Source organism: Thermobia domestica, chromosome 7, assembly GCF_964235325.1.
Source record: "Thermobia domestica chromosome 7, izTheDome1.hap1.1, whole genome shotgun sequence".
NCBI lineage: Eukaryota > Metazoa > Arthropoda > Insecta > Zygentoma > Lepismatidae > Thermobia > Thermobia domestica.
This window is the reverse complement of record NC_137460.1, coordinates 233,640,325-233,668,269: the sequence shown is the minus strand read 5'-3', so window position 1 is coordinate 233,668,269 and position 27,945 is coordinate 233,640,325. Positions and strand designations below refer to the sequence as shown.

General features: G+C 35.5%; 1 protein-coding gene across 10 annotated transcripts in view; it reads left to right on the top strand.

Moving 5' to 3' along the window:
- LOC145690740 (ninjurin-2-like) overlaps positions 1 to 27,945 on the top strand; it is a 343,377-nt gene that overhangs the window by 228,843 nt on the left and 86,589 nt on the right. For all 10 annotated transcript variants that reach the window (XM_081765933.1, XM_081765934.1, XM_081765925.1 and 7 more), the window contains one exon: positions 3,467 to 3,643. In XM_081765933.1, the coding sequence (XP_081622059.1) occupies positions 3,467 to 3,643 (177 nt within the window). The remainder of the gene's footprint in view (positions 1 to 3,466; positions 3,644 to 27,945) is intronic.

Below are 27,945 nucleotides of genomic sequence, written 5' to 3'. Positions count from 1 at the left end.
AAAAATCGACACAGTCAGTCCTCCTCGGGTTTCGAAAGTTGGATTCTGTGTAACAAAATACATTGAATCCATAGCTCGGAGTTCGGTGCACAGAACTTTTTATTTATTTATTTATTATTGTATAGCTGTATCACGTGTATTTTCCCTATCTAAAATCGCCCCATAACAAAAAAAAAATACACAGTCGATCGTCCTGGGGTTTCGAAAGTTGGATTCTGTGTAACAAAATACATTGAATCCATAGCTCGGAGTCCGGTGCACAGAACTTTTTATTTATTTATTTATTATTGTATAGCTGTATCACGTGTATTTTCCCTATCTAAAATCGCCCCATAACAAAAAATGTACACAGTCGATCGTCCTTGGGTTTCGAAAGTTGTATTATGTGTAACAAAATACATCGAATCCATACCCTGAGATCTGGTGCACAGAACTTTTTATTTATTTATTTATTATTGTATAGCAGTGTCACGTGTATCCTCCCTACACAGAGAAAAATCCGTTCTCCGGGCAGCGGTATATTGTACAAATATACGGTATTCTCTTGCTTACTATAGAAATCAGTACGAAGCATACGTTATCCGTATGCTACATAGGCACTGCCCTTAGATGTTGCATCATGCCGTTGCAGGATGTCTGACATCTAACAGTTTCCCGTATATCACATACATATACTTATGTTACCTTCGTCAGCTATATGTTATATACGTCCATTTGTATGTGAGATCCTGACCGCCTACATTGTTTCATATAGAAAGTACGTATAGATGGAACACTTATACAGAAAGTATTATAAAACATGCGTTTTCAGTTATACGTCTGGTGTACGTTAAGTCCAAAAACTACAGGAATTACGCATGTAACCTATCTTTTTAAGTACGTCACCTACAATTTTTTTTCTCAGTGTATCTAAAATGGCCTCATAACAAAAAAATTACACAGTCTATCGTCCTGGGGTTTCGAAAGTTGGATTCTGTGTAACAAAATACATCGAATCCATACCCTGGGATCTGGTGCACAGAACTTTTTATTTATTTATTTATTATTGTATAGCAGTGTCACGTGTATCCTCCCTATCTAAAATCGCCCCATAACAAAAAATTTACACAGTCGATCGTCCTGGGGTTTCGAAAGTTGGATTCTGTGTAACAAAATACATCGAATCCATAGCCTGGGGTCCAGTGCACAGTACTTTTACTTTTTGTGTATGGCTATGCAATTGAAATTCTAAAGGGAAACGTAAACTTGATGTTTTCCTTTAAGATCTTAATTACGCAAACCAATCTACTAATGACTACACAACACATTACTGGAAATTGGTGGTATAATTGACAAAGAGACAATGTGCATTTCCACATTTTTAACATCTGGAAAGAAAGCTCCTTAACGATCTTTTAAAATGGAAGACTCCAGTGCAGTGCTTATTTTCGCGAATTAGATTGGTAGCAAAGATCAGACCTTTACCAATACCCTCTTTTGCACCTTTCTATCTTTTCATAGTTGTTTCAAGTTCTGGTAAAGGATTCATTAATTATTCATAAAACTATTTCAAGCTTTGATAAACAGTTTATGAGTTACACACGTGTATGTTTTGTAGCCTGACTACCCTTAAGATTGACGGGGACTCAGTGGCGCTTACCTCTGGTGCATGGGCTGCCAGATTCGAATCCTTGGCAAGCAAATTTGTGGTGGACGTATTCGTGGGCTTTCTTGGGGTACTCTGCCTTCCTCCCATTTTCTCATTACATCAATTCTTCTATCACCATTCACTTGCTTTAATCATCGTGTCCCTTAGCCTAAGGGCATAATCATTAGGGATGGGTACGAGTCGAGCTAAAACTTGACTCGAGTCGACATTCGAATCGAGACAAAGGTAATTTTCTCGAGTCGAGTTGCGAGCCGAATCGCTATTTTTGAGGTCAAGTTTCGAGTCGAGTCGAGTTTTATAAATGGCTCACTCGTTCAGCTCGTTTTAACTCGTTTTCAAATCATGGCCTGATTACACTATAAAGCCATGAGAAATGTAAGCAGTGATGTGTAATACTTTATGATGCACACGACACGAGACACTACTCGCATCTCGTCTCGTCTCAATAACAAGACGACAATATTTTTTTATAACGAGACAGCTTCAAAATATAGTTAGCACCAGCTGTGTAGTTCTTACCATCCTGGTATATACTGTAGTTCTTAGCATTAAGGCTGAGATTTGCACGGTAGAATTTTTGAGCCCAAGCAGAAGCCCAACCCGGGTATTGATGTCACCAGTTCTGCTCGGTTCAGCTGAGCGAACAGCTCGAACCGGCTCGGTTGGGATGAGCCAACGACTCGGTTCAGGTGAGCCTTCCGCTCGAGCCAGCTTCATTGAAACGAATCCATCGGCTTGGTTCGACTGCTCAACTGAGCCAATGGCTCGAACCGGTTCGGTTGGGGTAAGCCGTCAGCTCGGTTCAACTTGATAGTTTATGAGCTGAGAGTCAAGAGTCGAGCTGTTGACAACCCTAAAACCGGGCCGAGCAGTTATGAACACGTTATTCCGGCGCCTTATAACTTTTAACAAATTTTGGCTTGTGCCCGAATACTTGCTCCTCCGGAACTCAAATCTAGAACCTCGTGAAGGAAGTCCTTGACTCCTGAAGACTTCTCGACAACCAAGATCGGCAGTCAACTAGTTTTTATTATTTAGATATAAACCGCTTGTCTTTCATTGTTACACACGGTATTGTTATACTACTACTACTACTACTAGTAATAATAATAATAATAATAATAATAATAATAATAATAATAATAATTATTATTATTATTATTATTATTATTATTATTATTATTATTATTATTATTATTTATTATTATTTATTATTATTATTTATAGTATAGTAGTAGTAGTATCATTGATTATAATTGCCTATGTAGGATACTTGAAGGGAGTATTTGAAACTACACACAGAATTTAGCTCGCTTTGGCTCGACTCGACTCGAAACTCGACCTGAATGTGAGTCGAGGTGGAGGAAATTTTTGGAGCCGACTTCTTGATTCGATCTCAAAGATGTCTGTTTCAAGTCGAGTCGAGTTTCAAAGAAAACTCGCTCGTGCCCATCCCTAATAATCACGGGAGGTTAAATTGGAAGATTTCATTTCATTTTTAGGACGTTCGCTGGTTCTGTAATATAATTATAAATTTAACTGTTAAATGTTAACCTAGATGTTGTTAACGATTTAAAACAAACATTACACATGAACACAAAGGATTAACAATACTTTCATAAATTGATTTATTTTCTACCTAGTAATTGGAAGTTGGCGTAATAATGCTGTAAAATTTACCTAATTTTCTTACAGCAGGCTACGCATAATTATACATTTTCTCAAAAACCAATTTTTGCTTTATGATATCACATAAAATCCTAGGATATATATTTACTGGCTCTATTTAATAGTGGTACTTCTTGCTGTATTTTTCAGACCAAGAATTTGGACGCAAATCGCTATGCGACGAAGAAGACTATTGCGCAGGGTATGTTGGATATCGCTCTCTTAACAGCGAATGCGAGTCAACTGAAATATATATTACAAGTCGGAGAAAAACATGAATTCTATCATTTAATGTTGGCTCTCATTTCTATATCTATTATATTACAGGTAAGTGACATATGTTTACTATTTAATTGTAAAAGAAAATAATAATAATAATTAATCAACCACACCAGACCATTATCTTCATTAGTATTATGTATTTTTTATCGATTCCAGTAGCCTTAAAAATAAAAGATTTCATTAGAATATCCGAAATAGTTATCAAATTGACTATATGTGAAACCAAAATCTTGTAGAAACTTTGGCAGACAAAAGAAACCAAGAAATGTTGAATGGAGAAAATTAGATGACGTGGAACTTTAAAATCCGAGTATGCACACGTTAGTAGGCATTAGAGGAGTAGCAGAAATCAAAACATCTTAGGACGGATGGAAGTGCTTGCCTCGGATACAGATCCATCTAATATTGTAGCTTACATACAACTTTAAAGAAGTGTTTCATTCAGAAACAAAAAATGTTCCGGAAAGGGGGATGGTTCACAGTTAGTATTCGGAGGGATGCATATTATTTTCACATGGTGCTATTTATTATTATTGACTTATTATTTTGGTCTCCTCCTAGGGAGAGACTCTCAGAGCTCGAGGGAGCAGTGCCCCCCAAAGACATGTCTGGAATTAACCTGCTTTAAAACATTAAGTCCCTATTTGATCTAACCTTGGAGCTCAAGTCAGACTTAAAATTTTTATCAGTCAATCATGACATCTAATGTAAGACGATTGAGAGGTGTCGCTAGTGTAGGAAAATAGTACATGGTACTACTTAAATTTGCAGTTGTAAAGCCTGTCAGTAATTCACTTCTGGGTATCAGTGATGAAAGAGTTCATGAACTTTGTGATTCGTGACCCAGCAGACCCGGCCATCACAAAGCTTCGTCAGACACATCTCAAAGGGGACAATCACTATGTGCATGGGTTTTCTCGGAGCTCTGCCGTTCCCCCCCTACTTTCTTCATTCCACTAATTTGTTCATTATCATCATCACCATTTCCTGTAGCTTCCCAACATACATTTGGTATGTTAAAACAAAAAATGGAGGTCCTCGAATCTACTAATTTCTTAAGAGAGATGTCAAGGTCTAAGCCTATGATCACCAAACCATCGATCACGAGGTATTAGTAGCTCATTTTAACGCTCCGATTGGCTAATCTTGATTCCTTCACTGAGCTAACGCTAACGACAGGGGGCGCTGACGACAACTGCTCGTTTCCCCGCGCAGCTACCATCTTTAGTCTCATCTCACAGTTGACTGTATAAACGTGGGGTTGAAAACGTTGTTTTTCGTGTGTATATTAGACATTTGCTAACTTGTATAGTTTGATTTCATAATTACTAGAAATGTAGGCAATAAACAAATGTAAGTTTTATTTTTTAATTTTTTTTATTTATTATTATTATTATTATTATTTTAAATTTTTGGTTGGCAGCTAATAGTAGGATTTAAAAACGGTACGGTAGCTCAGAAGGATCAAAGTTTGGCGACCACTGCTCCAAGCAAACGAGTTAAAAAAAAAAAAAAAAAACTTGTCAAGTGCAATAAGAGTAATGCTACTGAGCACAGTGTTTTCTACAAAACTATTATAGGCTTATTATTTTTCAGTTAGGAAGGTGAGTAAACAGGAAATTATATTTGACATATCCAAGACATATAGGTACTCGTAAAACTGAAATGTGGTAAAATCTGAAGTTCTATAAGTGTCACAATTATGCCTTTTAGAATGAAAGATACAAGCGATAATTGAAAGTAGACGATTGCGAAAGAATTGCTGGACTGCTAGTGTGGAAGGAAATGGGAGAACTCTGACAAAAAACATCGAAACGATGTTGTCCACCACAAAGTTCACATCGCCTGGAATTGAACTAGAGATCCCTCACACCAGACGTGAACGCTATACCACTGAGCCGGCATATTCCAGTCCGAGCAGTAGCCACTATAAAATTCTGCAGTATTGCCTTAGAGAGATATTTCGCTGCTTCTTGGTCACCAGGTCAAACTGGGTCAGAGTAGCGAGATTCAGACTTGATCCAAAGATCCAGTGATCTGGTGACTCATGCCATGAAATATAATTTACGTAAACAGCATCTTGATAAGTATGGTATAACAATCTTGAATGAATTCGCTTTGCACAAGCTAGAATCCAATTGATTTTTTTTTTTTTTTTTTTTTTTTAGTTTCTGCATCGATCAACTACCAGGTTCCTTAAGCCTTAGTGTAAATTGATTAGTTCTTCATAGTGGTACATATCCAGTGACACCACAGCTGTCCTAATCCCTACTTTTCGTGTGCATCTTTCATGACCTTTTTAAAAATTTATAGTCTGAATCACGCGATTGCTCATATCAATTTAAACATGGAGAGAATTTAAGGATTGCGTGTTTCAGAATTCGGTTTCTGTAGTCGTAAGTGTAGGCAAATCTGTAATTAACGAATGAACGAAAAAGGCTTGCAGAAGTGATTTCATTTTTATTCCAACCATTCATGACATTGATTCTTGCTTGAACTGCCCGTAACATCAGTGCTAAATGCACATTATCCTTAAAACACCAAAACCCAGTTACTTACATCAGATAATAACATACGTTAAGACCCACTCCGCGTAATTCTTATAAATTCCGTTTCCGTTGCTTGGCTGCGTTGGAAAATGTTAATCACGTGACACAACACTGCTGTTCGTGATTCGGATCCCAGATTATATACAGGGTGTTAATTGACTAGGCGGTAAACTGTAATAAGTGATTTCTTAAGAGGTCTCATTACGACGAAATTAAAATACCGCTAATTTTACACGTGATATCTTGAAATAAAAGACAGTCGAGAAGTGGAACAAGAGCTCGCTAGACAATATTATTTTACATGAAATACCGTTATCACGACTCACTTACCTGCTTTCGATTTCTAGCCATTTAGAATATTGGCATTTCTTTTCGCGTTTATAAATGACTGCAAACGGAATCCTCTAGGTGACTCGTGATAACGGTTCCACATGCGAAATAATATTGTCTAGCGCGCACTTGTTCCTTATTTCGATTACCTTTTACCTATTTGAAGATATCACATAATACTTACTGTAAAATTAGCGGTGTTTTAACTTCACCGTCATGGGGGTCTCTTAAATCATAACAAGAAAAAAGTGTATATAAGCATGTGGAGGAAATTGCGTAGTTTCGTAGCTAGGGTAATCTAAATGCGTGACAAAATTCATTGCAGCATGCGTTATACGGAAGACGAGGAACTATGGAGCTGACATCCCACTAACGTATCCAGTAAAGAATTACTTTTAGCCTACTTTCGACACATCTTTAAATCGGAACATAAGTGGGAATTGTTTATGATCTCAGGGGAATCTATTGTGCATTCGTTTCATATTGCTGAAACATACAGGTTTGGGTAGCTTCAGTGTGACTTCCTTTATGTAGATATGGACCGCTACTGTTTAAAATTACGCATATTACAGTGTTTTTAGGACGCTTTCGGACACCTGGCTTTTAAATTATGCACTTTTCCCCAAAAATTCATGTTAACTTTTTTCTTTTAATGCGAGTTATCATTTCTCACAGTTCTTCGGTCTAGTTTATTAACCCTGCATAATATGAAATTAATTATTTCATAAGCAAACTGTATGTCAAATTCAGTTACCAAAATGTTGATTGATGGTTTGGAAAGAGAATCAATATTATGTTGTTTATTTACTTAAAAATATTAATCTCCAGAACTACAAACTGAAAACAACAGTCAAACAATCTTTCACGTAGCACTCCCAATGTTTGATTACATTGAAGTGATGTTATAAATAATGAAAGTAAACATTACAAATGTTAAAGATAATGGTCTGGTGTATGATTGCAAGTGTGTCATAAAACTCTCGATTCATTTGGTGGTGGTTTCAACTTTACCGGAAGTGTCAGATAAAAAATAAATGAAATTAAAACTTTCTTTCTAATCTGCAGCAATATCCTGGAGATATTTATTGCACTAAGTAAAATGATATAGCGATAATTTAAATCTTAAATAATTTTAATATCCAGATTTTTCTATTGTCGATAATTCACGCTTAAAATCACGAGTGTCAACTTTAATTAGTATAATTGTGACCTGGTATACAACGCAATTGAGTTTAAATCAGATGATTTGTTTCAAAACCAGAACCATAAAAGAAGGAATTGTAAATCATTTAAATGGCCAGTAGTTTAATGTTATTTAATGTTTGAGTAGTTGGAACAGGATGTGTTTAGCATAACGCAATAAAATTGTATATTCCTTCAGTGACGTATTTGATTTAATGCATTTTTTTTTTTTTAACAATTCACATTAGGTACTTGTTTTTAAAATGACAGATTTTAATTTCCAAATGATTATTTTATGTAGTGTATTTTACGTCATAACTATTGCTGAACGTCTTAAAATGAAAATGAAATGAAATCTTTAAGTTTTACGTCCCACGATTATGCCGGCTAGGCTAAGGGAGACGGCGATGATAAGATATGAATGAAATGTTGGAATGAACAAAGTGGAAGGAAACGAGAGAACCTCGAGAAAACCGATGCACACTGTGTTTATCCACCACAAAGTCCACTCGGCGGAGCTGGGATCGAACCAAAGACCCCATGCACCAGAGGTGAACACTCTAGCACTGAGCTACCGCGGCTCTCTTTCCTATGTTTAGTTCGTCTAAAGCAACATTCCTCTTGGAAGAGATTAAATGGAGACAGGGTCGGATTCAGGATTTTCTGAGGGGGGTGCACCATAACTACCAAAATAACCATTCTCATTGAAGTTCTTCAAAGTGACATGTGACAATATTCTTTACAAATGATATATAGAACGGGGAGGGGGTGTTTTAAAGAGGGTTGCAAGTTATATGTAGGAAAAATTGTTCTTCCCTCTTTCTGACTTCTGTTTTCTTCCTACTTGACAGTTATATTGTTTTGCTTGGTGAATCTTTTTTCCTTCAACCTTCAGAAAATCGACTTAAAACATTGCTTTTGCAAAACCCCTCTTTCTTTTAAGCCCCAAACGAAAACATGACTTCAGAAAGTTTCGAAAAATTTGCTATTTTCAGCTAGCTTCTCATTTTAGATAGTGTTTATTTCAAAGAAGGGGGGTACACGTGCACCGGTGCACCCCCCCTAAATCCGGCCCTGACTGGAGATAATATCAGAAAGTAAGCATCCTAAGACATGAGCTGGGAAAACCCCTGTTATAACAAAAAATGCAGGAAAATCACAATCCTATAATCATTTAGGAACTATAGTAATATAGTAATATAGTTAGAAATGTAGGAACAATCTGTTAATGCTCTTAAAACCAAGCAGTCTGTTCAACAGCCTAATTTAGTATTCAAATTTTATCACGTATTTAAGGTTGAAATTGAAGATACACACGATTATTTATCATGTATATACCTTTAAATTTCACACAACGCTACATGTTTACGTTCTTTTAAAAGAGCATATACTCAAGTACGCCATCGTGCATACAAGAAATTTATTCCCTTTGAAACTGTTTTCACATTACATCCAATGAATCGAGAGTTTTTTTAAAAATTTGTTTTTATTATGTATTTATGTGGTTTATTGTGCTAATAGTGCTTAAAGCATGGCTTCTGTCCTGTTTAAGTGTTGCATGTTGCATGCCGTTTAAATTTCATGCTGCATCTTGTGTGTTGTTTTTGTTGTGGTCACTGACAAATATGAAGTTGAACTGCCATATGGAACATGGTTTCTTTTTCTAGCATGCACTGAAGTCCATCTAAAATATAGTTGATAATGGCTTTCCAAAATCGATAACTTTAACAAGTGAGAATACATTTGTCTCTTTAGATGCGAATTTGTAAAGAAAGAAACAATAAAAACTATCTGTTAAACACCAGGAAAACGTCAATGAATGTCCACAAAATAGAAATGAAAATCAACGTCCACAACATATCAACGGCATGTAGAAAGCAAGTATAACTATTAAAATGCATATTTATATAATATTATGATTCATTCTATTACTAAACAGCACTACACACGACTCATCTTCATAGACTCATTAAAATGCTTAAATAACTGGGGTGGAAGTTAACTACTTTAGAAGTCCAGCCTACTAGTTCAGTTGTTATATTTTATTAGGAATTAATTTACAGGTAATTAGTCATGCTTGCTGTACTGTATATATTCGGACCGAGACGTTTTTACTATAGAAGATCAAACAAATTATTCTAGTACAAAACATGTTTTACCATGAAATCCTTTATTTAAAATATAACCATATTCAACATTTTTGCCACCCTGGGCATTACAAAATGCCACCGCCTCAACATCAATGTTTGCCGGCAAGTTTCTGTAATTTCCAGTACTGAATGATGAAAAAGTAGTTCAAGAAAATTTGGCACCCCTCAAAAATTGCAGCCCCGGGCAAGGACTTGTGTTGGCCCATGCTTAAATACGGCTCTGATTATAAGTATGCAGGTTATAACGTACTTTAAAATGAATGTTATTATTTCTTGTTCTTTTTGTTCGGTATTATCTTCTAGGCATTGAGGATAAGAATATTAGACTCTAAGGTTTAAAATTTTTAGATAAGTTTATGGGAATATCTTGTGTTAGTAAAGTTTGGACTCTTGAATATTCGGTGTAAGGAGATCAAAATTGGAGAATTTAATTATTAGTGTTATTGTACTTTCCACTGGCGCAAATCCTGCAGCCATGAGCGGGATATGTCTCCTCCAATCTTGGAACTGAGGGGACTTCCCCCCAAAATCCGATTTGAAATGTGGGTTTTGGATAGAAATGTGACGATTTGTGTCCGATTGCCACAAAGGAAAGTGAGATGTAATTGATGTCCCCAAGGATAGCCTAAGCCTCAAATCTGCCCGCCTCCCAATATTGAAGATACTTCTGCTTCCCTGAACTTTCACAGCATTGTTTTTCAACTTCATAAATATTTTGAACATCGCTTAAAAAAAAAAAATCAACAATGGGCCGTACCCCTAATGTTGAAGACATATTTGCGTTGCTGGTATCTTCGAAACCAAACTTAAGAAGTTATAGGAAAATCCCTTTATTCTCAGTAATAGAAGACAATCCTAAACGTTGTCCTGTTCCAACTACCCTTAAGCTAGGACTATCTCTGGCATCAAACTAGCGCTTCTTTACACAAAAGATTTACTCTTCCAGTCCAGCAATTCCCTATTACTATTAATTCTAGACAGCGAAACAACAACAGATTTTTTACTAGACAACTTAATGCATGTTTATGCTTCTCGAAACCAATTTCTGCTAAACTTGGCACCAGCCTTCATTGGCTTGTCAACAAATTAAAAGCTGCCGAATTATGAGACACATCAATGTTTCCACTAACTTTTCTTGAATCAGAAGATATTTGTTCAGGAAAGAAATTTGTTCCAAGGAATCCTATGGCACCTTTGTTACATTATAGTATTGTATGTGCTGGGGTGTAAGACGCACTGTTTTTTTTTTTTTTTTTTTTTTTTTTTTTTTTTAAACTTCGAGGATAAGTCCAAAAGTACCTTATGAGATGATACAGAGATTTTGATTGTTTCAATTTCAACGAAAATTCCAAATTCCGTGTTGTTTGATGTCTTCCTTATATCCTTATGATGTGCAACAGAATTCCTGCTACGTACAGTTTAGTGGATCAGTAAATGTAATTTGGATACAATCACTTTATTCATAGTTTTGTAGAAAGTATATTTTTCTCTGGATGTATATTGTTATAGACATTCCCAGAGCGGGTGTGATTCTAAATTTAATTCATTTATTTCTAGAATAACAGTTTCTATTCTTTTATTTTTTATATTTTATCTTCAAAATTGAACTACTCGGTAGCGCGAGTGCGTTTACTTGAGGTATCTCGGGTTGGGTTCCTGGTGGGAGAGCCTTAATATTTTAAAGGATTACGATGGTTCGAATTTCATCTTAAGTTGTATAGGTCCACGCCTCATACTGCCTCGTTGTTGAAAAGGAACGCTAAAGTATCAAATCAGGGTTCAACCAATTGGGAATCGACGAGTTACAGTACACTGTTCAGTTAGTTAGACTTCCAATTCTTTCTGAGAGGGGATAAACATGTCACCAAATCAAATAGTTAACGTTGATAAATGAGTTCGCAGAAGTAAATAAACATGTTATAATTAGGCAGTTTAATAATACACGAAGTTCGTATGATCCGTTAGTAAGCAGTGCAATTAAGTTTTACTTTCTTTCAAGAAATTTGCATGTATTATTTTAGTTTCGCTATCTCTTGAAACAGCAACGTCATGCATGCTGAAGGAAAGTTTCTCTCTTAAGAACTTTCAAGTGAGAAGGAATAATATATGACTGCGATCGTTAACTTCTCTTCTGCTTCTTCCTGTCAACAAACTTTTTTCTTTAGAGAAAAGGAGATTCAGATCAATATATAAAAGGTCAGTGCTCTATCTCGGTTTAAACAACACAGATACTCACGCCACCATAATATAGTAATAAACGTACGCGTAAGACTTTCAAATTTACAATAGCTTTCTAAGGCTCTTCTTGTTTAAGATAGCTATAGTATGCAAATTTGATGGTCAAAAGCGGTATTCTTCCTGGAAACTTTATCAAATCTTATTAGCATTAAATGAATATATGCATAGGATATTCGCAGTATTAGGCACAATACTGTCCAAGAAACATCTATGCGAGGCAGTTATTTTTATGTATTAAGGGTCTTCACTACAGCAAAATTAAATTAGCACTAATTTTAGACTTTTTCTGTAATATCTTCAAAACAAATAAAACATATTCAAAAAGGAAAAACGTAGTGAATTAGACAATACGATTTTGCATGTGATACCTTTACCACAATTCACCTATCTGTGTTTGGTATGCCGCTATGTACAGAGCCCGCAAAAAATGCTGAATCTATCTTCAGTTGGAAATCGAAAGCAGACAGATGAGTTGTGATAACGGTATCACAAGTAAAATCGTAGTCTAATTAACTACGTTTCTGCTTTTTGAATATTTTTATTTGTTTTAAAGATATTTCAGAGAAACTCTAAAAATTAGCGGTAGTTTAATTTCGCTGTATAATGTTTTAGTCTGTTGACTTACATAGAAAATTATTTTTATGTTTCCTGGGAAAATAGCTCGAATTTTAACTATGAAAATTTCCTCATTTTTTCTTCAAGTATACATAACCGTCCCTTGCATTTTATGGGATTAAGATTAGGAATTAGATTTCTGGGCTTTCGGCATCTATGGTTATGTTAACTCATCGTACATATGTGCGATGACGTCAGTCGGTTATTACACTGCTCAGGGAGTTGCAGAGGAAGAATGGAATGGTGAAGAAGGAAGTTTCGTGGGACTATTATATGAAGTACCATCTCGACATTTGCCTGGTGTGAATGAGGAAAACTTCATTCAGGATGGCTGGGCTGAAAAAGTTGCTATACTTTTTCGACTGAATGTACCTTGCATTTTAAGATGAATTCGAATTATATGTAAATTTCATAAAAGCAATATTTAATATGATTATTAAATATTGGTTATGCATATCCATAAAATAAAATTGAATATTTTTACTAAGTAAAGGATAGTTAAAAATGATTTGACGATGAAGACAGTAAAGTGAAACCGTTAAAATTTCAGTCCATTTCAAAGAAAACGGAAAAAGGAAGTTCCTCGTATAAATCAACAGGCTACAGAGGTCCACGTCTCACATAGCCTCGCTGCTGAACGGGACGTTAAACTCAAAATCAATCAATCAATGGTTCTCAACCGATGTGTCGCGACATACTGCTGTGTCACACAGTCCACTAAGGTCTGTCGGGAAATTTTAGAATTTAAAAATCATGAATAATTTAATAATAATTAGTTAAAATCGGGACAGACTCTACCGGTCAACAACTCCAGCGGCAGCAATAACGCTTAGTGCTACACAGGGTCATTATAAAAACCAATTGTTTTTTCACTATTATTAACATATTATTGTTATTTATAATAAAAATATCAAACATTTATGTTGCGATGTTCTCGGGGTTCAGTAAAGTACAATAACTCAGTCAGTCAGAAAAGGTTGAGAACCACTGGGCTAAATGATTCAGGTATTTAATGCCATTAATAAGAGGAAGAAAGAGAGAGAGAGAGAGAGAGAGAGAGAGAGAGAGAGAGAGAGAGAAAGAAAGATAGATAGATAGATAGATAGGAACGAACGAACATAAAGAATATAGTAATCATCAGAGGTGTTAAGTATCTAGCAGTACTTTCTAGTTAGAAAATGAAATGAAATCTTTAAGTTTTACGTCCCACACTTATGCCGGCTAGGCTAAAGGAGACGGTGATTATGAGAAATGAATGAAATGGTGGAATGAAGAAAGTGGGAGGAAATGGGAAAACCCACGAGCATGGTGTTTGTCTACCACAAAGTCCACACGGCGCGAGCTGGGATCGAACCAGGGACCCCAAGCGCCGGAGGTGAACGCTCTACCACTGAGCCACCGCGCCCCTCTTTCTAGTCAGACTATACCTCGAATGAATGTATTTACTTTTATGTATTATTTTCAAAAGAAAATTAGAGTTGCAAACAACACGAAAAGTATAGCAATTTCTTGCGTCATTTTCCAAATGAGACTATAAATTTCAAAAGACTCATGGGCAACACTAGTTCATGCACCTATTAGATCTGAAACACTGGTTTAGTGTTACGTGCTTAAGTCGTTGTATACGATCGTACATGCTATCAAAATAACGTACAAACATAATAAAGAGCTTTTTTCAACGTTTAAAGATAGCCTGTCGTTAACGCAGTATACTCCAATAATAAATATAGTTTAAATGTTGTTGTATTACACCTTTCGTGGACCTCTGATGAGACGGAAGAATTCTGACAACTTTTAGATGAAATTAAGAAAAAAAAAACTGTGCATAAATTTTATACATGAATTTACAAAAGGAGACGAGAGAAGGTTTTCAAGGATCACGGCGACACGAGAAAGAATTATCCGACAGTCGAGACATGACAACACCTCTACATAATTTACGAGACGAGAAAACTTTATTTCTCATCTCCTCTTGTGCGTAACACCAATAACTATTTACAGTGTATTAAGGTTAGTGTAAAGGGATAAGTTTTGCAAATAGATGTCACTACAGTCTTCGTATCTCCTCCATGTATTGTTTACCTTTCAAGAAAGTTTACAATTTCTCTTACAAAATTCAACCTGGAGACTTCAAATTTTTCGAGAGGGAACTTCATAACCTATTAAAGAGAACAACCCGTGCCGATTTTTTTTTAATTTAGAATTTTCTTATTGTTGAAACAGTTCCATTGTTAAAGGTTTGGATATCCATTTCAACAATCAAGCCATTTCAACAATGAAGAAAATTTTAAATAAAAAAATTCGGCACGGATTATTGCCTTTGATAGATCATGAAGTTCCTTTTCTAAAAATTTGAAGTTTATAGGTTGAAATTTGTAAGAGAAATCGTGAATTTTCGTGAAAGGTAAAAAAAAAAAAAAAAAAAGTACATGGGAGAGATACTAAGACTATAGTGCCATCTATTGGCAAAACTTGTCCCTTTAAACCAACCTTAAACTTGATTATAAATATTAGCATTACACATAAAAAAAAAAAAAAGAATTTTCACGAAATAAGGAACGTATCCGTAGATTTAAAGAAGAAACCAATCCGATCAAACCACCCATCTCTGTTCATTTCAACGAACAAAGAATACTTCCCCATAGAAACCAATGGGTTTAAAGATGGCGTCTCTACGTCACAGCTGAAACTTATTTCGCATTTGGTGTTAACTCCTTCAGTGTGGGTGGCGAGTTAACTCGTGTCTTCAAAACGCACCTGCTGTGCGGATGGCGTATATATACGCTTTCATTTTGCTTTGGCTATTTTGTATTGCGTATGGCGAATATACTTGCCCATAGTATGAGTAATGTCATCCCGACAATATTTAGCGAGTTTGCGCTCAGCTGGTTTCAATTGTTGCTTAATTAAAAGAAAAAGAGGAGAAAGAAAGAAATTAAAATAGAGTTTGGGTTTCGTCAAATATAGTTTTCATTCTTTGTTTTGTTTGAGAGCAGACAGTACAGTAATGGCTTCAAAACGACATTTCAACGATGCTGACATCGAGGAAGAGTTATCAATTAGTGATTTTGATGTAAATGATTTTGAAACAGATTTAGAATCAACATCCAAAGTTCTAAAAAAAAAAAAAAAAAAAAAAAAAAAAAAAAAAAAAAAAACTTTTTACAGCGGTTCGCATCTGAAAATTACGCACTGAAGGGGTTAAGCATAATTATCAGACCACGTACACATCTATGGGGGGTCCACCAGATCGACGCCCCACAAAAATTTCCTAACCAAACACATTTGTACACTCCCCTCAATAAGACTATACTTGTTTAACAGGAAAATTATTGATGTAGCATGAACATTTGATCTTAACTTCATCTGTACTCTTTCTCCTATAAAAATAATCCAGTTCTATCATTTTCCCCTGAAAATATAGGGGGAAGAATTTTATAATTGCTTGCCATCTTTTCGGGTACAAAATAATAGGTACCCGTTCAATACTACAGATTAGTGGTTTGTGGTATTGAACCCCTACTCCTGCAAAGCTTGGACCTCTTGCAATAAAAATTTCTGAGTGCGCACCTGTATCACATCAACACCCTGATATTAACTATCGCTTTTTAAACAAACAAACAAACAAAACAAAACAAAGAGGTGTATGAATTCCCCTAATTCTTGAGATATTTGACTGCAGAGAAATAGATTTGTGTATCAGCAATTTGTGGATTGCGTGAATGCATGACAAATTGACCTAGTCTTTTCGGTTTCCACGTAATTACGCCTCCTCATGTTTATAACGAGCATTGTGTGTCAACGAAACCCAAGAGAAATGAGTCCATTGATTATTATCTGAGGAAAAAGTAGTGACAAGGTCTGTAGATTAAGTCCATTGATAAGAGAGCTTTTAGGCTGAATTGGTTATAGCACTCATGTTCCAAAACGATCTAATTGGAATATTTATTCCTTCTAGTTCTTGTTTTCAGTACACACTCATCTAGAACAAACACGAATAGCCACATGGGTACACTGTTGTTCGTAATTTTTGTCAATATTCTAGAAATGTACAATATAAATATTTGGAACAAAATTGTCCTCTATCGGTTTGTTCGTTTTTATACGAGAGTCATTGTTATTAATAAGCTTCTTCCAAGGTCTGTTTGTTTTTAGCATACTCCTAATCGAAGTTCTTCTCTATCACATAATTATCATTAATTACATAAACGTTTTGTTAGGTCTTTGTTGTCTCCATTTTCCTTCGATTTCCACCATAAAATGTTTCGTTTTTATTTTATTTTATTTTTTTGTTTCTTCTGTCTGGCATCTTGTTTCTTCTAAATTTTCCTTCTTTTATTGTCTCTCTTTTCCGTTCATCCCTAACTGTTCTTCTTGCATTATCTCATACACTAATCATTTATCTCATTTGTCCTGCCTTTGTTGTATTGTTTCTGCATGGACCGTTTATCTAACTTGTCTTATACACGCTTTCCTCCATCTCATCTAGTATATGCAATATAAGTATCCGGTCAGTAAGTGCAAACTTAACAAAAGTTACAATCACATTTGAGGTGTTTGAATAGTAATACCAAACTGCTCGATAGGAGGCAGTTCTCGTGCCTATACAGGGTGTTTCAAAACAACCCCGACAATGTTTGGGATGTGATATCTGATACCAAGATACGACAAAAAAATATAGACCAACTTGGGTGCACACATGCTTCCTTTCGGAGTTATAGGCTGCCGAAAACATGAAAAGTGAACTTTATAGATTCATAGCTCCAAAACTATGGGACCTACTGTAGACGGGTCAAGACTTCACTTAGGAACTAGTATGTATCCTATCCAAATATCCAACTTTCAGAATACTGCGGTACTTCGTAACAATTTTAATAGAGGTAGTTAGTGAGTACTCCAAATTATATACTTTTATTAATTACTTTTATAGAGAGACATACTCCCTCTATAAAAATCGTTGCGTGAGTACGTTATGATTCTGAAACATGTATTTGTGGATAGCGCACATATTAATTCCTAAGTGAAGTCTTGACCCGACTACGGTAGGTCCCATGGTTTTGGAGCTATAGACCTTTAAAGTTCATTTTTTCATGTTTTCGGCAGGCTGTAACTCCGAAAGGAAGCATCTGTGCACCCAGGTTGGTCTACATTTTTTGTCTTATCTTGGTGTCAGGAATCACCTTCCAAATGTCGGTGTTGTTTTGAAACACCGTGTACAAAGGAATGTAATAGGACGTATACAGAACTGTACGCTGTATATCCACCTAATATCTTTTATATAATCCACCATATGGTTACGTTAAATTTACGAAAGAACAAGCGAATATGGAGGTGAGTAGAATATATACTATATTTTGAAAATGGACGACCGTATAGCCTACCTACCAAAAATTCTAATTCAAATTTTTCCACCGCTCTACTGGTCCGAAAATCCGTATTAAAAAAAAAAAGAATTCACAAATCGATCGTGAAAAGATAAAAAAAAGCGGACTTTCAATAAATAAAAGTGTTACGTGTACATCACGTGAAGAAGTTTGGTCTGTATGCCTTGGTATGTTCTCAATTAATATTGGAACCGGAAGTAGTAGTTGATTTCTGCTACTTCTGATTTTTGTAGAGAGATTAGAGTGGAGATGGAACATATTCTTGCAGCGCTTAATTGAATACAGAAAACCATTTCTCGTTATATAGGCCTATTACGGTTTTTATTCTATAGCGATCAACATTAAACCGGAAGTCGTTGATTTCCATTTCCGATTTGAATACGGGTTAAAACAGAATATGGTATGGAGCGGTTTCCTCTTATTGTTCTTGCTGTATATTGATCAATATTGAAACCGGAAGTTGTACTTGATTCCTACTACTTCCGGCTTTAGTAGAGATTTAAGGATCAGGATTAAATGTATTAAGACCCTTAATCGATTGCTGAAAACCGTTTCTCTTTAGCTATTACCCTACGTAAAAGCCGGAAATGGTTAATTTCTGCCACTTCCAGTTTGAGTAAAGCTTCCAAAAACGATCTAACTTGTGATCCTCTTCCTCCTGACCAAATTTAATGGTGATCTTTTAAGTAAAGTTGTTGAGTTGCTTTTCCCTCCCGGATGGATGGATGGATGAACACACGCAAAAGCTAAAAAGGCCTGCATGAAAGAGTTTTGATGAACTGGGCTCCATAAAAGTTGGATTTTACAACTTTTTTTTTTTTTTTGCCTTATTGTATGGCGTTTAAAAGGATCTGAGCTCTCATTTTGACAAAGCATAAATACGTCGTTTGTACGTAGAGGGATTGTCAGCCCCGGTATATCAGCATATGCACGGAACGTCTCAATTAACCCAGTAGATAACTTGTGGTGGAAACCCACAGGTCTATTATGTCACGCAAATGGGAAACTTATGAGGTATTCCTGGGCTCTCTGTAATATGATCACAGAAAGACATTTTAAATATCCAAATATTATATTGTGAGAGGGAAATTCCTTGGATATTTTCATTGTTTCTAAAGTTGCGAGATTTGGTGTCCCGTAACTGAAATGCAACCTGTGAGACTATATACTATGTAGGGTATATACGAGGATCGTTTTTAAAAATCTCCGTAAGCCATCGGCGAATCACTTGAGAAGGTGAAACGCGGATAAGAAAAATCTGTTCATGAAGGTCGCATATTCTCATACCAAAAGACAAATTGCTACTCAAACATTGTGGAGTATCGAGCGTGAAAATATATAGAGTACAATCGAAGTACCTGATAAGTGTGAGCATTGGCGGCGATTGGACGTTAAAAGTGGGGGGGGGGGGGGCAAGACATGATCTGAATATTTGTATATCAATGTTAATATACAAATTTCCCTGGTTGAAACTATATACATTAATAGGCTATTTCAGAAAAGTGGGGGGGCAACTGCCCCCCCTTGCCCCCCCTAATCGTCGCCCATGAGTGTGAGCTATGTGAGATAAATGAATGTAATTGTTCTCTGGTAATCAGCTAGGTGAATTCTACATCGTCCAACGTTTCGAGAACTGACAACATATGTCTTGTCTTCAGGGTAAAGCATGAGAAACCAAAAACAGAAGCCTTTGTTATATAGGTGCTATCAGGAAGGGAAAAAAGTTTGATTGGCCAATAGCGACTCCCAATCGACGACAGTCTGTGGCCTTAGTGATAGGCAGGTTCACTGGTTTGTATACGTTTTCTTCCAATGAGAGAAAGCCATGTGTGGTAATTCGATTTCTTCAGACCGCTCCTGAGTCCCTTGAAATTCCAAAATCAGACAGTTCAGAAAGCATATTCTACCCTTTTCACGAATCACACTGAGATCTAGTGAAGCGTATTTATTTTTTAAGAAATATTAAATATATTTTATATTGTAGAATAAAATCACTACATTTTCCGGCTAAATCTAATTAATTTCTTTTGTTTTTTTTTTTTCTCCCTCGAATTCTAAAGGAACGGCTGATATTCGGATATTGTTTTCGTTTTTATTCCTCCTTGACTTTTGAAAGAATGGCTTATTTCCGGGAGAAGTGCATTTTTGGGACAATGTGAAAATATCTTGGAAACAAATAATTTAAGTAATAACATTTCATAAGTATGGAAGGCATGTTTACTAAAAACGTGTTGTTGATTTTTTTTTTAACCACAAGGGAAAAGGTAAAAGTGGTTCGGCGAGTAAAGGTCGTTTATATTTAAAAGACGTGTTAACGTTGGAAATGCAGCATTCTTCAATACATTCCGTAGGAATTAGTGAGCTTACCATTAACTTTTTAAAGTAACGCTTAAAACATTCTTGTATATAAGCTACACTCACTGAATTAACTAGTGCATTTAACACAAGTAGCACTGCTTTGTAGAGCGAAGTGTGTGTGTGTTTGTATAGCACATTTTATATTAAGAGTTGGCATTTCACAACTTTAGATTATGTCTTTTTCTTACTAGGATGTCTACACACTTTAAACAGATTATCAAATAATATTACAATAACTTGTGTGGGTAGAGACAATGATAATCCGGGATTCTAGTCCTTCACCTATTTTATTTTACAAAATGTTACAGAACAGTCTTTGTGTCTACAAAGTTTAGTATTTTTAACCTTCCTTATGACCAGACAGATGAAGGAAGGAAATATTTTATATGGGAACACCTTCGCTCAAATTGCATTTTTGGGGCAATGTGAAAATGTCTTGGAAACAAATAATTCAATTAATAACATTTCATAAGTATTAAATGCATGTTTACTAGAAACGTGTTACTGATTTTTTTTTCTTTTTTTAACCAGAAAGAAAAAGGTAAAAGTGGTGCGGCGAGTAAAGGTCGTTTATATTTAAAAGACGTGTTAACGTTGGGAATGCAGCATTCTTCAGTACATTCCGTAGGAATTAGTGAGCTTACCGTTAACTTGAGGCGAGCCCAGGTTATGGTCCTTTAGTAACCTCCTCGGCTCATGGCAGTCTCGTGAGGTACGGTTTGTGGTGAGGAATCCCCTTCACTCAAGGCAGCCTCCAGGGATTTTTAAGCAGGGTAGAGCTCCTTCGTCCAATGTGACCTACAGAGCTGTTATGGTTAGCGATCAGTGATCAAATGATGTCTCCGTCCTCTTTGGTTCCACTTTTATAGGCCCTCTTCAGGTGGTTCGTTCTCTTTCGGTTCCCATCGTGTTGTTCTTCGTGTCTTCCTGGTTTTATGTATCGTCTGCTACTTATAAACAATAACACGTGCCGCTTGTAAAACATGTGCTTACGCTGTAATATGGGGATCCTTGCAATATGAAACTACGTTATAGAGAAACAAAACAGGGATTGAAAGATCTTTTTTTTTTTTCTGATACATCCATTAAACTTAAGTGAAGTGATGAATTGATGAGTAGTTCGTTGCAAGTATATTCGTTGAGGTAGTAAGCACACATATTTCCATAAACTGTTCGAGTTTCAAATATCCAAAAAGAACCAGAGATGTATATTCTCTCGAAACCTGGAGATCTTTAGTTGGATTCTTCAATGTGCGAAAGTATTTCCAAAAGTTTTCAGAATGACACTAAAATATAGCGTCACTAGTAAATAAGGACATTCATGGCATTAGTCCCATCTATGGGTGAAATAACGTATCAGTTTCAGCTGTCTAGCTGCGTCAGTACGTTGGAGGCAGTCACTGTGCGTTGAGTTCGCCTACTGCATGCAAATGCTCCAGTCTACACAGCTGTTGTTGCCAAGGCTGCAGTAAAAGACCGTAGCTTCGAGAAGATTCGCCACGCAGCCTACAGTCCAAGTTTAGGATTGCAGCCTTGTCAACAACAACCATAGACTGGAGCATTGGCATGCAGTAGGCGAGCTCAACACATAGCGATTGCCTCCAACGTACTGACGCAGCTAGACAGTTGAAACTGATACGTTATTTCACCCATAGATGGGACTACATGCCATGAATGCCGTTATTACTCGTGACGCCATATTTTAGTGTCAGTCCGGAAGCTTTTCGAAATACCCTCCTATGTAATTGATATTGATGTTTATCTTAATGCTACTAGGTAAACATAGGAGAAATAAATAAATTGTCTCACCTTTTCTCGTTTCTTCCTTCCTTTTGATAGTAAACACAAACTGATGGTGTTTCTATTTAAAGACTTGGCACAAGTTTTGGATAAATTAGTTAACAATGATAGCATAACAATCCCATCAAGGTGCACCATGCGCGCCACTTGCAATTGCGACACAGAAAATCAATTAAGAAACAATGGAAGGACAAAAGCGTTGAGATATGTTTTCAGTGTATCATTAATAGTCATCAATCGGCGAATAGGATATCTGCATTAGATCAGTCACTCTCAACTGGATGATGTGTGATGTAGAACCTCGCTTTTACAACTTGAGAAAAGCAGAGAGAAACACAATAAAGAGAAGAGGGGAGAAGCCTGAATTTAATAAGCAAGTTCTGGCAGTGTAGTCATGTATTCATGAGTAATATACCTGCAAAATCATCGGCTACGCTATTGATATTTCTTATTTTTCTCTATCACTGCTGTATTCCATCAACATCAGGGTTACCTACAAACTCCTTCTCCTCTCTGTGCTATTTACTGAGAAGTGAAGCAAAAAACTGCAACATCACAGAGGATTCAGTTAGAAATGATTGATTTAAATGCTGTAATCGATCTTGTTTGTTCGCCCGTCATCCATGCCTGTGAAAATCGTCATTCATAACCCTCACACTATTTAGGTATTTTTTAACGCGGACTACCAAGCGGGGGGGTCATTTTATACCCACTACTAAAGATTAAATAGTTAGGCCTATATCTCGCAGAAGAAACAAATTATAAACTCTGACGAAAATCTACAGTGTTTTTTTACCTTATATGTACAGAGGTTCAATGTAGCTTATCTTTGTGATGTGACACACTTCCCATCTCAAGTATCACTTACTCTACAACGTCTTGACACGTACTGGGGCAACCTGAAGATTTGTAGTGTTCTACTGAACACCAAATTTTAATAAAACACTTATGACACTGATAAATAGTAGGCCTACTGGGAGGATTTTTATTATACTTTCTACAAAAATTACGTTGCACAGTTGTCGCAGATTTGGATTCTTTAAACCAAAATACACGGCTAGCACGCTCGAGACCCGTAAAGGCAATCGTCTCTGCTGCAACTGCCGCTAGTGCTTGCGGTGGCTTGTTTCTGAACTAGCATAGCTACTACTTGAGTCACAACAAGTACTTGCTAAAAACATAACACCAACACCATGTCTGTAAGATAAATGAATCAATCAATATGAGTTTTCAAAGTTGTAAAAACCTTTTTTGATACACCCTATATATATATATATATATATATATATATATATATATATATATATATATATATATATATATATATATATATATATATATATATATATATATATATGTATGTATGTGAAAGTAACAATGGGACATTGTATTTTCACTCAACTTACGTCGCTATTTAAAATTTCATTGTTGTATGAGGTCGGGACGGGAAATGAGTTAAAAGAAGCCAAGATGGCGGCCGAACGGATGAGTACACGAGTTTAAAGCTCTAATTTTTCTTTTCAATGTTTAACTTAGTACACTATTTCACTCTTGGACCATTTTTAGTTTGATGTAATCTTTAAGTTACTTAGAACAATTTATATATATCTGGCGCCATTATCCTCGTTATTTATTATAATTTTCAGTGTTAACAGTTTTACTTACAACTAACTATTTGCCTTCATGGCCGGGCTACAACTTATATTGTAACTTTTTAATCGATTTCAATATTGGAACAACTCCAGTGATAATGTCTATATGACTTTATAGTCGCGACTCGAATGATAAATATGAGACAGAGCTACTCGTGCATAGCATAGAAGCCAATGGGAATAACTTAAATGAAGGTTTCAAGATTTCAAGACTTCAAGACATGTTTGAACTATTTGTAGAAAAGTATTTAAAAGAAACAATAGAAATGATCTTTGCATGGTCTTATACTGTATTCCTACTGAAAGGACGAGTTCGATTTTGTGCTATTCATCATCATCATCATCATCATCATCACCATCATAAGAAATATCGCATTATTACCAGATATCTTCCTGCAAATGAGAAGCATGTATGCATCACAATTTTCAACTAACTTTTTGGTCTTCGCGTACATTTTTCTGTTGTGATACCGTCCATCATAGTGATGATTTAAGGCGGTTTCCTGAAGGAAATTAACCCCCCCTCCCTCTGGGAGAATATCTCCGATTATGCACAACTGAGATTGTTAGTATTTTCGAGGTGTTACTTTCATCCCCCTGTGTATTGAAATTCTCTCCCGGGAAAAATATTCTGAAATCATCCCTTTTCCATCAACTGTGGACAACAATACTGTATATTGGTTCTTACTCTTAATGCCTATTGTCGGAAAGTGTATAAACAAATCAGTGCCTTCCAATTTACATATATTCTATTATTTTATGTCAATTGGAAGTTCATTGCAGGTTAATATGTTGAAAGTTAGATGTATTCTTTCTGGAGAATATACGACGATCAAAATTTTGTTGCAAATTATGTAGTTGCAAATTCTTGTCTTACCTCCCTGCTTCATTTCAACTTTTATTAGCAAAATGAATTTGTATGATGTTTATAAATCCACAACTAAGGTTCACTTCTACTCAGAGCGTTGTTGATGGGTACATGGATATTCCATATGTTTCATTGAATCTAAATATCTGTCTCAACAGTCGTGGACTGAAGATAGAAAAGAATAACTGTTTTTATGCAGAGAAATATTTCAGCGTTTTCCAACCTTTTCTCAGTTTTTGACACACTAATTGTATAACTTAAAATCATACGCTACATCAACAAAAATTAACTTTGTTTCTTTCAAGACAATTTACTTTGTATGTGTGTGTGTGTTTTTTTTTTTATTATAATGAAACATTATGGTGTATAAAAGAAATGCAATTTAACAACAAAAAATGAGCATGCATTATGACTGTTCCCTAATGAGGAATTTCATCTATTATCAGCATCTTTATTTGAGTCGCGGCACACCGTTTGAAAATACCTGAACTAGCCTATTGAATTGGCAGATTTTAAAATCATAATACAATAGAACCAGACTTTAGTGCAATCAAAAGGGACTCGCAAAACTTTCCGTTAAGAATATATTTCCGCTTAACGATAGTAGACTTATGCTTTAAAAAAAAAAAAAAAAAAAAAGACTATAAATATACATATAATGAAATACTAAGATAAAATGCTGTTTGTACCTTATTCAATCACGATACAACAAACATGCTACGAATCAATACACGTAAATCTCATAATAAACACAAGAAAATATAAACACGATTTCTTGTTTTTCTGATAGTCAAGGGGAATTTTGTGTCCATAGTTTAACTTGGCTGCTCGGCTTTCCACAAACATTTTAGCCTGAGAAAACACAGTAAATATATAAGTTATTTTACAGTAAAGTAAATTGTAGCAGTTCCGTTAAGCTTTTAACTATATCTTGATAAGTCTTTATTTATTTATTTATTTATTTATTTAATATACAACACAACAGGCTTAATACCCAATTACAGTGTTGTGTACATACAGCAAACGTTACATATATAAATTTCTTAACTATTACTACAGAAAATTTCTTGTTTCACATATGATCTGAACCTGTTTTGTGAAAGACTAAATACATCCACTTTATCAAGCTTATTTACAATATCATTGTATAATTTACACAGCCTCCACATAGGGGATTTATATAATATATTGCTCCTGGCTTTTGCACAATAAAATGTCCCTGTATTTTCTACTCTGGTTTTGCAAGTGGGAATCCGTAATGATATTTTCGAGACCAACTCCATACAGTCAATCTTATTGTTTAATAACTTGTATAAGAATAACAAGTCCAACATCCATCTTCTTTTTTCTAGAGTTTCAAAATTAAAGTTGTTTACTAGATCATTGTAGGAAAAATATTTGGGATAATAATTAGTTTTTTTGTATGTAAGCATTTTCAAGAATTTTGTTTGGATGTTTTCTATTTCTTGAGAGTATTTTTTATTATTGGGGGTCCATATTGTAGAACAATATTCTAATTTTGATCTAACATATGTAAAATAAAGTGTTGTAAACGTTGTCTCACTGGAGAAATCTTGCCCTATTCTGTAAATTAAACCTAAGTTTCTATATGCGCTGTTTGTTATCATATCTATGTGTTGATTAAAATTCAGTTCAGGATCAAAAATAACTTCTAAATCTTTGACAGTACTTGGTTTAGACAATTTAGTTTTTTTCAGTGTATAGTCAAAAGTGATAGGATTTCTTTTTCTCGTAAAAGACAGAGATTTACACTTGGATACATTTATTACTAATTTGTTGTCATCGCACCATGTTTGGACTCGCTGTAGGTCTTGTTGTAGTTGTGTGCAGTCTTCAGTTGAATTAATTCTAGAATATAATTTGAGATCATCAGCGAATAGGAGAATCTCAGAGTTTTCAATAAAAAGTGGAATTTCATTAATAAGTAGGAGAAATAGCAGAGGACCCAGATGAGATCCTTGAGGAACCCCAGACAGAGTAACAAACTTTTCGGTGACATGCCCCTTGTATAGAATAGATTGTTTCCGGTTACATAAATACGATACAATATATTCTATTGCCGACTTTGAAAAGTTTAGGCTTGTTAATTTCCCCATTAGAACATCATGATCCACGACATCGAGTCTTCTCCCAATTCAATACAGTGTTTCTCTTCTTCCTAAATCTTCTATTCTTCTTTCCGATTTTCCATATAATTCTCATCAGGACATTATGTCGTTGTGTAAGTAAGATAAGAAAAGAACGAAGTACACGTAACGTAGTGTATATACCTTACCTCTTACAGGATGTCTAAAAAAAATTCTAAACGCTGAATTCCAGAACTTAAGATTTTCCATTGAAAGGTTATTTTGATTTACGATGTCCGCGTAACACAGTTTCCTCTGAATATAAGGAATTTAACACGTTCTATACCATTACATTTATGGGTTCATGAAATATTTCCGTTTGAGATAAGTTTCCGTTGAATAAAGGGTTCTGTTGAAGGCAGTTTTTTTTTTCTTACTATATAACGAAAGTTTAAATGTTGTATGTAATGTTAATACTTTCTTCGTGTTCCCAGAACTAAGGGGAATTTAATAAAGAGTGAAAAATCCCTGTGGAAAGTTTGATGTGATAAAGATTAATGAAGATTTTTTATTATTATTATTTTATGTTCGTTTCTTTTACTCGGCACTCACCTCGTCTCTTAGCTCATCAATAGCAAGCTTCGAGAGCTCCTCAGCACAAACAGTTGGAGCTACATTTCCCGTTCAAGACATAATTTAACAATAAGTACCCTAGTGGCAGAAACAACTTGCAAACCGCTTGCTCTAAGAGTGAATTACAAGTCGGCTAAGCTTGCATCCAGCTTGATTGGAAAAAGTGCGCCGCAAGTTGGATTCCAGTAACGAAGTTAGATGGGGACAACCTTGCATTCAGTGTTTCATTCAAGCTTGACGCAAGCGTTTTAGAAGTCAAATCAATAAACAATGAACGGCAAGTGATGCTATGACGCTCTACGAAGAGTATAAAGCATCGTTTGGAAGGACAATGAAAGCCAGATTGTATGAAAGCATGCATTTCAAGTGCAAGTGTAGAATACCGAAAGCCAAGCACGTGCCAACTGGGTGAAAGCTTTCTTGCTACTAGGGAATAATCAGTTTCCGACTTATCATCTACGTAAAATTCTACAACACAATGATACAATATATAGTTTTCTT